Source organism: Chinchilla lanigera, unplaced genomic scaffold, assembly GCF_000276665.1.
Source record: "Chinchilla lanigera isolate Chin_1 unplaced genomic scaffold, ChiLan1.0 scaffold00002, whole genome shotgun sequence".
Taxonomy (NCBI): Eukaryota; Metazoa; Chordata; class Mammalia; order Rodentia; family Chinchillidae; genus Chinchilla; species Chinchilla lanigera.
In genome coordinates this window covers 38,860,640-38,871,347 of record NW_004955403.1, presented here as the reverse complement: position 1 = coordinate 38,871,347, position 10,708 = coordinate 38,860,640, and the positions used below count along the sequence as shown (strand labels likewise).

General features: G+C 31.9%; 1 protein-coding gene across 3 annotated transcripts in view; it reads right to left on the bottom strand.

Annotated features, from left to right (window-relative positions):
- Positions 1-587: 587 nt before the first annotated feature.
- Spock3 (sparc/osteonectin, cwcv and kazal-like domains proteoglycan (testican) 3) overlaps positions 588-10,708 on the bottom strand; it is a 394,510-nt gene continuing 384,389 nt past the window's right edge. For all 3 annotated transcript variants that reach the window (XM_005373580.2, XM_005373579.2, XM_005373581.2), the window contains 3 exons: positions 9,276-9,338; positions 5,786-5,923; positions 588-2,174 (listed from right to left, as the gene is read on the bottom strand). In XM_005373580.2, the coding sequence (XP_005373637.1) occupies positions 2,005-2,174; positions 5,786-5,923; positions 9,276-9,338 (371 nt within the window). In that variant the 3' untranslated portion in view covers positions 588-2,004. The remainder of the gene's footprint in view (positions 2,175-5,785; positions 5,924-9,275; positions 9,339-10,708) is intronic.

The window sequence follows — 10,708 nt, the reverse complement described above, 5'->3', positions numbered from 1 at the left end:
GCTAATGACTTGATTCCTTTCTGGGAGTATTGAATGTGAACTTTTAAAAACACTTTAATCTCAAGACTACTATGTTTATTATTTTAAATTCATTTGTTATACTTCTGTAGGGAATTTGTCTTTTAGTCTTTTCCCACTAACCCACTAGTTATACTGCAATATATTAAAATTGTGTCATTTGTTAAATAGACAGGAATATCTAAATACTTTTCAAAGATGCTATTCCTATAGAATTTTAAAGAAATTACGTATGATATGACAAAAATGGATTTAAGAGATACTACCACATTAAGAATGAAAATTATTTACTTCAGAATGTTATGAAAACATGAAATTAAGACAAAACAGCAAAAATAAGTTTTACCATACCTGGGAATACAATATTCAATAAGAAAAATAAAATTTACAAGCCCTTTCCATCTAATAATATATCTATTTTAAAAATCAAGAAGTATATTTTTAAAATGTTCACATTATTGTGTATATACCCAAGGAAAATCATTAAGAACGGTTTACTTTGGTTACAAGATTTTTTATTTTGTAAACTATACATAAACAGTAGAAAAGAAAATGCATTGTACTTTAAATATTATGTAAGATCACCATTAGATTTTATTTAGTGTATATAAATTAAATGGAACGAATCCAACAATTTTGCTTTCAATGGATATTATAATATTAAACCAGTCAGTCCACTGTTGAAGTTAAAGATACTATTGTGTATCATTCAACAAGTTTTTCCATTTTTATTATGGGCACTAAATCATTGATCTGATATACTTAAAAGTGATGGTGTGCCAAAATGTCTACACAATTAATTAACATGCTAACTAAAATATAGCAATTAAAGCAATTTTTGCTATAGTTAAATCTTAAATGTCACTCTACACATTAAGATAAACAAGTCCACATGGCAATTATGTAACAATAGAAAAAAAGAAAGACACATATTCCATTTTCTTCATTCCAGCAGCAGTACCTTTACTGTGTTAATTTGTTAATTAGGTGTGCTTAAATATTGCCTAATATCCTATATTGGTATGCATGCTAAACCTTTCTATTTCTATTTTTTGCAAGGCACCATACAATACGTTCTCTAAGTTTCAGCACTACTAACAAAAATGGCATAATTCTAAGATTGAATGTAAAAAATTTATCTAAATCAGTAAATAAATCAGAATTAATATTTTAAAATTTGATCACAGGGCAAATGAAAAACTAATTCTGAAAATATGGCAGAAATGAATCTGTCTTCTACTTTAAAGTATATTATGAAATTGCTGGTCAGAAGGATAGAGAAATATAGAAATCATGCTATTAAGAATATTAAAAATATACGTGAGACTGCCATTCAAATTAAAATAAAAACTAGAAAGGAAAACTAATATTTAGCTCTCAAGATCCATTATTTTCCATATTTTCCACTTTATAAAAAACCCATCATATCCAGAAAACATTACAATTGAAAAATCACTATTAAAAAGAATTCTAGAAAGGTCATTTTGTTTATTTAACTATAGGATGTCTCTTTCATGTACCCTGATGTCTGGCAAGATGCTACTTGGATTTGTGTGTAAAGTCATGCATAACTTTATAAAATCCTTGAGTTCCAGTCACACAAAAATTACAATAAGTTTAACGTACAGAGTATCTTTCATAGAAACAGCACATAGGATCCCAAGCAATATCGGTTTTTAGTTTGTGGAACATTTACAAGTTTGATTTTATGAGAAATTGTTGTAGTAGCTCTTCCCAACTATCTTCTGTCTGGCTATCCTCCATATGTATTTTCTTTTTCTCTAAGGCATATAAAAACTGAGAATAAATTATTCTTTTTTTTAAATTTAATGTTCTATGACTTTTAGCTGCAATATTTGAAATAATTATACAAAATAGATGTGAGGTTTAGAATTACTTCTTTTGGGAGCAGAAAGGTAATTCTCCATAGGCTATCGCTTTGTAAATGTTAGACAGGTGGAATTTATTGACCTCAGCTCTCACTGATCAAATGTACCCATCATGGTCATCACCATCATCATCATCATCTCCTTCCTCTTCATCATCATCTTCAATTTCTTCTTTGTCATTCATTACGTCTTCTGCATCATCTTCATCATCAGTCCAGTCGTGGATGTCTCCACTTGCAAAATCTCCGGAGATCTCAAAATCTAAAGCTAATAAAAAGCAATCCTACATTTAATTGAGTGTTTAGTGGGATAATTTATGAGAAACATTAAACTTCAGTGAAAATGGAGGCAATTGTTCACATTTTCAGTTTGTCCTTCAGCTTATTTAATGAAAATAAAAACTTTAATGTTTGGAAAAAGTTACCTGATGAAACTATCATTTATTAAAATTTATATGCTAATTCAAGAATCTTTATGGAGTCTCGCTATGTGAGATTTCTAGTTCAGTGATACTGATCTCCACTTAGCTTTTAAAAGTTTGTGTCAAGCTGACTTTTACAAAATATTTAAAATTTCTTCTACAGGACTTTCAGGCATATAACTGTTGTCTAAATTATTTACTTCCTTATCCCCGGAACCCATTACTATGTTTCCTTACATAGGCAGGAACTTTGCACATGTTATTGCATTAAGAACTTTGAGTTGTAGGGAATATGCTGCATTACACATGTGGGACCAAACTGTCACTTGGTTATTAAAAATCAAAGAATTGGGGCTGGGGATTTAGCTCACCGGCAAAGCGCCTGCCTGGCAAGCACAAGGTCGTGAGTTCGGTTCCCGGTACCGGAGAAAAACCAAAATAAATAAATAAATAAATAAATAACAATAAAAAAAAAATCAAAGAATTTTCACTCTAATGGTAATTTCTTTTGCCGTGCAAATTTTTTTGTGAAGATGATTTCCAAATTGTTGATTATTTGTAGTATTTCCATGTGAGTGTGTTCATGAAATCTTTGACTACACCTCTGTCTTCAATAGCTCTACCTATTCTGTCTGCCAGCAGATTTAGTCTGTTTTAATGTTTAGATTTTTTTTTATCCATTTAGATTTTAGTTTAGGGCATGGTGAGAGATATTAGTCTAGTTTTAGTCTTCAGGCTGTAGGAAGCCAGTTTTTCCAACACCATTTATTAAAGAGGCTATCTTTCTTCAGTGAATGTATTTGGACCCTTTGTCAAACATAGGGTAGCTGAGTGTGCTTGGAGTTGTTTCAGGATCTTCTAATCTTATAGAAGCACAAGTTGTAATAGCTAAATCTTGGAAACAACCTAAATGCCCATCAAGCAAGGAATGGAAAAAAAAAAAAAGATTTTTTTTTATACAATGGAGTACTACTCAGCCATTAAGAAGAATAAACTTGTGACATTTCTAGGTAAATGAATAAATCTTAAGCCCATACTCTTAAGTGAAATAAATCAGTTACAAATAAATCGGTGTCACTATTGCAGCTTTTCTGCTGTGAGAAACCAAAAGTATAAATAAGGACCAAAGTATATAATACTTATTGTGAAATAGGAAGAAATGGTTCAAAAGAAAGAGGAACATGGGTGGGGAAGCAGACATGATAAAAGAAGGATAAAATGAGAAACCTCTGTAAGCAACGAGGGCAAGTGGTGTTGAAGGGAGAGGAGGGGATTGGGAAAATTAAGAGGAATCAAGATATATCATATAAAGGTATAAATCCCCTAAGATGAATATGATCATTATGCATGTCTAAACTGTACCAACCAGCATAATAGAAAAATTTAAAAACTAAAACAAAATCTAAGAATGTTTCCCATGTACAATCCCAGGAAATATGATTACACACAAATGCTCAAAGGACTGGGAATGGTGGTGCACTCAGGAGTGAGATGCAAGAGAATTACTATGAGTTCAAGGCCAGCCTAGGGGCCATAGTGAGTTCAAGGTCAGTCTAAACTACATAGCAAGACCTTGTCTCAAAAAAAGACATTGTAAAAGAGATGTATAATTGGTGGTTTAAGTTAGAGCAATGTATCTATAAGCCAGGGACTGTGAGTGGTTCCTCAAAAGTGAAAGAGGCAGAGAAGTAGATTGTCCCCAAGGACTTTCAGAAGGGAGCACTGCTCTGCTGACATGCTGAGGTTGAGCTTGGCTAGACTTGCGATTGACTTGTGATACTCAGAATTGCAGGAGTTGATTAGGCCACCAAGTTAGGGGGATTTCATTACTATAGCAACAGAACACTAACATTGGTAGTCAATATTTCAAACAAATATTTTAAAAGTAACTGCATATCTCAGCATATGCTTCCTTTTCAACTCCTCAAATGCAGTGTGTCTTTACTTTTTTACTGTTTCTTGTATTTTTATAATCCTTTGGTAAGTGTAAGAAACCAATTAACATAATTCAGTGCTCATAAAATGGTTGCTATCACAATATGACACACTAAAATATCTATTTTATATAAAGAAAATATTGCTCCTTTCCAACTTTATGTATTTTCTTAGTCACGACATTCTATAAAAAACTCAAAAGATCATGTTTCCAAACTAATTTTTGTTCACTTATCAAAAGCATTTCTTTTTTTTTTTTTTTTTTTGGTTTTTCTCCGGTACCGGGAACCGAACTCACGACCTTGCGCTTGCCAGGCAGGCGCTTTTGCCGCTGAGCTAAATTCCCAGCCCCTCAAAAGCATTTCTTTATAATTTTTATTTACAATATAAAAAAATTAAAATTCTTTGTCCACCACTGACATCAGAGATAATTGAAGTAATGAATAATGCAACTACTATAAACTGTACATTACAAAGGCATATTGTCTATGTGTTAAAATTATGCAAATTAGCTATTTTTTTTTCTGTTTAGATCTAATCATATTGGCCATTTCAGAAAATGGAACCAAGTTAATTAAAAGTTTTATGGAATAAATGAATGTGTATTTTGAATATAAGAATTGAATGAGACTACCTTTATTTATTATTTATCCTTTCCTAAATAATCTTTGTCAGTTTAAGTATTGCATAAGGATACATTTAAGCCTTTGCTGAAATGCAAAACTAAGCACTTTATTTTTATTTCTTATCATTTTTTTTTCTGGTCAAAACACAATCCATTAATTTCTGCTGTTGCATGCAATTCTGTAATTAGAAATCTCCATAGGATAAACAAACACTCTGATTTGAATCTTGCACTGTGGAAAATTATTTTCTGAAGTGCAAAAGATACCATAATGAAACTTTGAAATGTATGCATAGGATGTTCAGTGTAGTTGTTGCTTTCTTGGTATGTACATAGACATTTATGTTCATAAAATAGAATATTAATTATAAGTACTCTTTAAAAATTGAACTACATTTTCCTCACCAAAACATAAGAAAATAAGCAATATGTTGATATAGCTGCAATTTGTGGAATGTTTTATTTGTTTTGATTGGTGGTTAGTGAGCTTACCTATCCGCTAAGTCACTCACTTGGAGTTATGGATGGAAAAGAGTGTCCAGTGGGAAACCAGCACCCACTAGTTTTCCCTTATTTCCTGTAAAATCAGTGACAAAAGTCTGCCTTATTTGGGAGGAAGAGTAAGAATCTAACAGTGGTTTAGGTAGGAAGTCTCAAGTAGAAAAATGAACCCAGGTTTTAATTATTCTCCACCAAATATCTAAATTATGCACTTCCAAATATTACAAAAGATTTTTAATATGCTAGGACAAGTCTTCCTTCCACTCCCTTCACTCTTACAGATGGTATTTGTCTATGCAGGGTGGAACTTCACTAAGTGTTCAAAAAAATGAATTGGGCACTACAGTTCTTAATCTCATGGTTGGAAAATGATTAAAGAAGCAACTTTCTCCTCACCACAATCAGCCACACCATTTATTCTGGATCCTATTACTTCATTTCCATATCTGTCAACACACCAGCACTGCCCAATACTTCCATGGCATTGTGTTGGCTTGTAATAACCATCTTCATCACACAGGGGAATGTATTGTCCTGTGAAGGAAACACACAATCACAGACATATTTTTTGAATAAGTTGAGTACCTTTCAATGGGTATGCACTATGCACCCATGTACTTAAGGCATATCTGTGTCCACCATCCTCACACTATGTGCTAGTGATGCTTTAAGATGAAAACAAGAAGTTTTCTGCTGCTATAGGAACTGGCCCTGCCATAGGGAACTGGTTCTGTTTCATGGGTTCATATGGTCAATGAAGAAAATTAATATTTTAAAATTTGCCATTCTGTAAAATGTAGTTTTTCCAGAGGTATAATGCAGAATTAAGATCTGATTAATGCTATACTTATATCAAACCATCTGGACCACTGACTATGGTACACAAGACGCTTCATCATATTATCCTGGCCAACTTTCTGTTTTAATTCTAATTTTTGCATTTATGTTTCAAGATCTTTCTAAATGAAGCTGTCAGTTTCTTGCAAATTCAGTGCTGCTTCGTCTCTTCCCTGCTGCTCATCTCAACTGGAATCCTTCATCATTCCCTCTCTTAGTTTAAAACTTCACTTAACTGTGACCCCCACATGAAGGCTTCTTTAACTTGAGTGGATATTCTATATCTCTTCCGCTGTGAGTGGTGAATATTCTCATGAGTTTATGGCGTGTATATGTGTGTATGGGAGGGTGTTTACTCAAGCGTTGTGTGTGTTTGTGTAGATTTTCCTTGCAAAATTTCATCTCTACTGTGTGATGAGCTCTATGTCTAGAAATGTTTAGCTTCTCCTGCTTGTCACTGTTGTATAAACCCATGTGATAGTGGAAATGTAGTCTGGTAGCATGAATGAGAAAGATAATCATTTTTATACCTTTAATATCTCACACAGTATATATGATATTGCTGATTAAAATTCTTTCAATAGAAGTATACAAGTTCAGCCATATCCTTCCAAACATGCTCCAACAAGGCATGAAAATCTTAGGAGACTAATTTGTTCTTATATTTTTGACCCTTTTTTTTTTTGTGATGAGAAACGCCAGTTATTTGGTAAAAGAAAAAATAATCAAACAAGTAAATAAAATACATAATCTTGTAGAATCATTATTTTACTCTTAAAATTTTTCGAAAATCTGATAGAGGATCAATTTCATCTAAAAAATTTAATTTCTTTGTGAGATGTGAGCTACTTATCTTTCAATGGGATTGATAAAGTATCACCAATAGGGAAAAATTATGAATATTTTCTGTGGGTGTAGACGATTAAAACTAAGAAACAAATCTATGTCTTTGAAATAATATGCTTTGACATAAAATTATCATTTGCCTTTTGTGCCAGTACATTTTAAAAGGTAAAAGGACATTATGAAAAATTATGATTGTGCTTCAGAATCAACAGAAATGAAGCTTCAAATTGGAACATTCAACATGCTATCTTACACAAGAGCTGATCAGTTTTCAGATATGCACCATTATCCCACCCAGACTCAAAGAAGCACTGGAGGCACACAGTACTTCGAAAAATTATTTTAAATTATATTATGAGAAGAAAGTCACAGTGATTCCTCCCTGTGCAGAAGAGAAGTGTTTTGTGTTTTCATAATTTAAAAGAACGTCTACATTTTTACAGATTTTATAATATTAACAGTACTTGGTCGAGTTTTAAAATATTTTTAAATTGAATTTGAATGCCATTTTTCACTACCTAAAACAAAATTTGGGTGTGTGTAGACACACTTATTCAAGACTGTGTTTTCCACTTGTGAGCTATAATATGGCATCTATTTTGTAATGAATTAAAAGAAACGGGGGCGGGGCTGGGGATTTAGCTCAGCAGCACAGCGCCTGCCTGGCAAGCTCAAGGTTGTGAGTTCGATTCCCAGTACTGGAAAATAACCAAAAATAAATAAATAATAAAAAAAATAAAAGAGGGCTGGGGATTTAGCTCAGCGGCAAAAGCGCCTGCCTGGCAAGTGCAAGGTCATGAGTTTAGTTCCCAGTACCGGAGAAAAACCAAAAAAAAAAAAAAAAAAAGAAAAATAAATAAATAAATAAAAGAAACAGGACACATTAGAGTTTTAGAGTTTTATCTTCAGTTATTTTGCACAACTAAAAGATCTTTACTATAACACAATGAAAGTTTATTTTATACAATATATTTTATCCAAGACACTAAGTTAAGAAACTAAGAAACTTAAACTAATTAAGACACTAAATTAAGGATTTTCAAGTAATATGAAAAAATATGTTCAGCTTCAGGTAGTGTATTGTAATTACAGGGATAGGACATCAACGTATAATATATATTAATGAGATCCAGAGATAAATTTTTGCACCACTAAAGGTAGAAATGCATTAATATACATCAAAAGAAATAATGCATTTGTGGTGTGGTATTCTGTTTTGGATACTGAAAGGAATTCCAATAGCATCACTAGTGAAATGCAAATTTAATTAGTATAATCATAGCAAAGTTAATTTCTAACATTTTACAAATTTGCTATGATTACTTGGTACATGAAAGATGTAATCTTTGGGAAGATTGGTGAAAGATTTATGAAAAATCCAAGCCGGGGGTGGTGGTGCATGCCTGTAATACCAGCACTCTGAAGGCTGAGGCAGGAGGACCATTGCAAGTTCGAGACCAGCCTGGGCTACAAAGTAAGCTCAAGGCCAGCAGGAACTGCATAGCGAGACAATGTCTCAAAAAGACCAAAAACAAACAAAAAAAAATTTATGAAAAATATGAACTATTATTATATATTTAAGAATGTAAAATTACTTTAAAGAGTTTATTTAAAAATCATGCTGACAAGACTAAACAATAATCAAATATAATAGTGTAGTGATCTGTTAATAGTCATACATTCACGTATTTCAAGGCTTTGAGTAAAATTTGCAATTATCTACCTATCCAACTGTCCATACAAATTATATCTTCTTGCTCAACATAAGGTAGTAAAAATACTAATGAAAAAGACTTAAAATCAGCCCACATTCTGAGGTACCTGGAACTTTTTTCACTCCATCTATGTAAATATATAATTTAAATATCATACATAATCATACATATGTAACATCTTTAATTCTTAAAGTTGTAGCCGCACAATTATAAGTTTCTGCTGATGTTTTAACATTAGCATTGTTTAAATCTCTTTTTTAACTTAATTACTTGCAAGATGAACATTATATTAGGGTAATAAAACAGACATAATATCTTTCAATAGGTGAGGTAATAAAAGCTTAATGGCTTTTCAAAAGTTCATAAATTTTGTTGCTGAAATTTAGTGCAGTCTATCTTTGTTGGATTAATATTGATTTTATGTTGCTGTTTCCCTGGGGTTATTTATGTAAGCAATAAAGCCTTCTGAAGAATGAGCTATTACTCACCCAGGTGCTTCTTTATCTCTTGTCTCTTTTGAATATTGCTGAGCTCTGTCTGGCAAGGTGGGTCTGGAATGATATTAGAAGTGTTACTCCAAGGATTGTATTTAAATAAAGATATGTACTTTTATATTAACTTCCCGGTATTATTTGATCCCAATTCATATATGGAAGGATGTACATATTTTTACCTGAAAATTGTTGATTGCAGTTTTATTCATATTACAAAAACTTGCTCTTACTGGTACATAGAAATTGCATTATAAACTATCACAATAGCAAAATTGCAAACAAGTTCTTATTGTTCATCACCGCATCTTTTTAGAGATAATATAAAATAAAACTGATTCAAATAATTTTGAAATTGTTTAATATATCAACTTCAAAATATTCAATTATTGATATAGAAGTGATGAGTAGGAAGGAGGAATAAGTAATGTGCTGACCATATATTTTATAATTTAATATGTGAGATAAAAAGTATTTCACCTTGTACTGTCTAAAATATGAAGAAGTCATTTATTTAAGAGTCATGAATAGTTAACATTCATCTACATATGAATCTCTTATACTAAGTATTCAAGGAGTAGAACTCAGGTTGGATTGCATGAACATATAAATAGAAGTATCAAATTTTTGCTGCCTTCCAAATATATCTTAGAAATGAAAGATCCTAGCTGAAGTTTTAATACTACATTAAAATCATTTCTCTTTTCTAGGGACTAGTTATGGTAGATTAGAACTGACAAACTCTGCGTATTCACTGCCTGAAAATCCAGGTATATTTGAGTCTGATTTCTCATGGATGACATCACTGGATAAGCTTATCAGTTCTCTATAAAAGTACATTTTAGTATTTCAAAAGAAATTATGATCGATTAGGCTGTTGAACTACATTAAAATATTAGGCAATATTCGTTTTACAATTTATAAGGTAAGTCTGCAATTCCAGTCTATTAATTTTTTCATCTTTTTAAAAATTATATTTTTATTAACTTCACTTCTAAAACATTTGTTTAATACTAATTAATTCTCATCTTCCAATACATAATGTACACAGACTCTGTGTAACTACCATTCTATTCTCAATTTCCTCAAGATCAACTTTTGAGTATTTAGTATTTAAGTGTTCATGTGTGAATAACATGAACATGTTATGATCACATACACATAAATTCTAAAAGACAACTGTCATCCCAACAAAATACTATGTGTATTTTTACTGAAATTGACCTGGATTTGCTACCTTGTCATAATATGAGTTATTTAAATGTACACAACTCATTAATACTAAGATACAGTCTTTTTAGAATTGTTTAATAGCTTAGAAAGCACAAATGCAATATACCGGGGCTGGGGATTTAGCTCAGCGGCACAAGCGCCTGCCTGGCAAGCGCGAGGTCATGAGTTCGGTTCCCGGTACCGGAGAAAAACCAAAA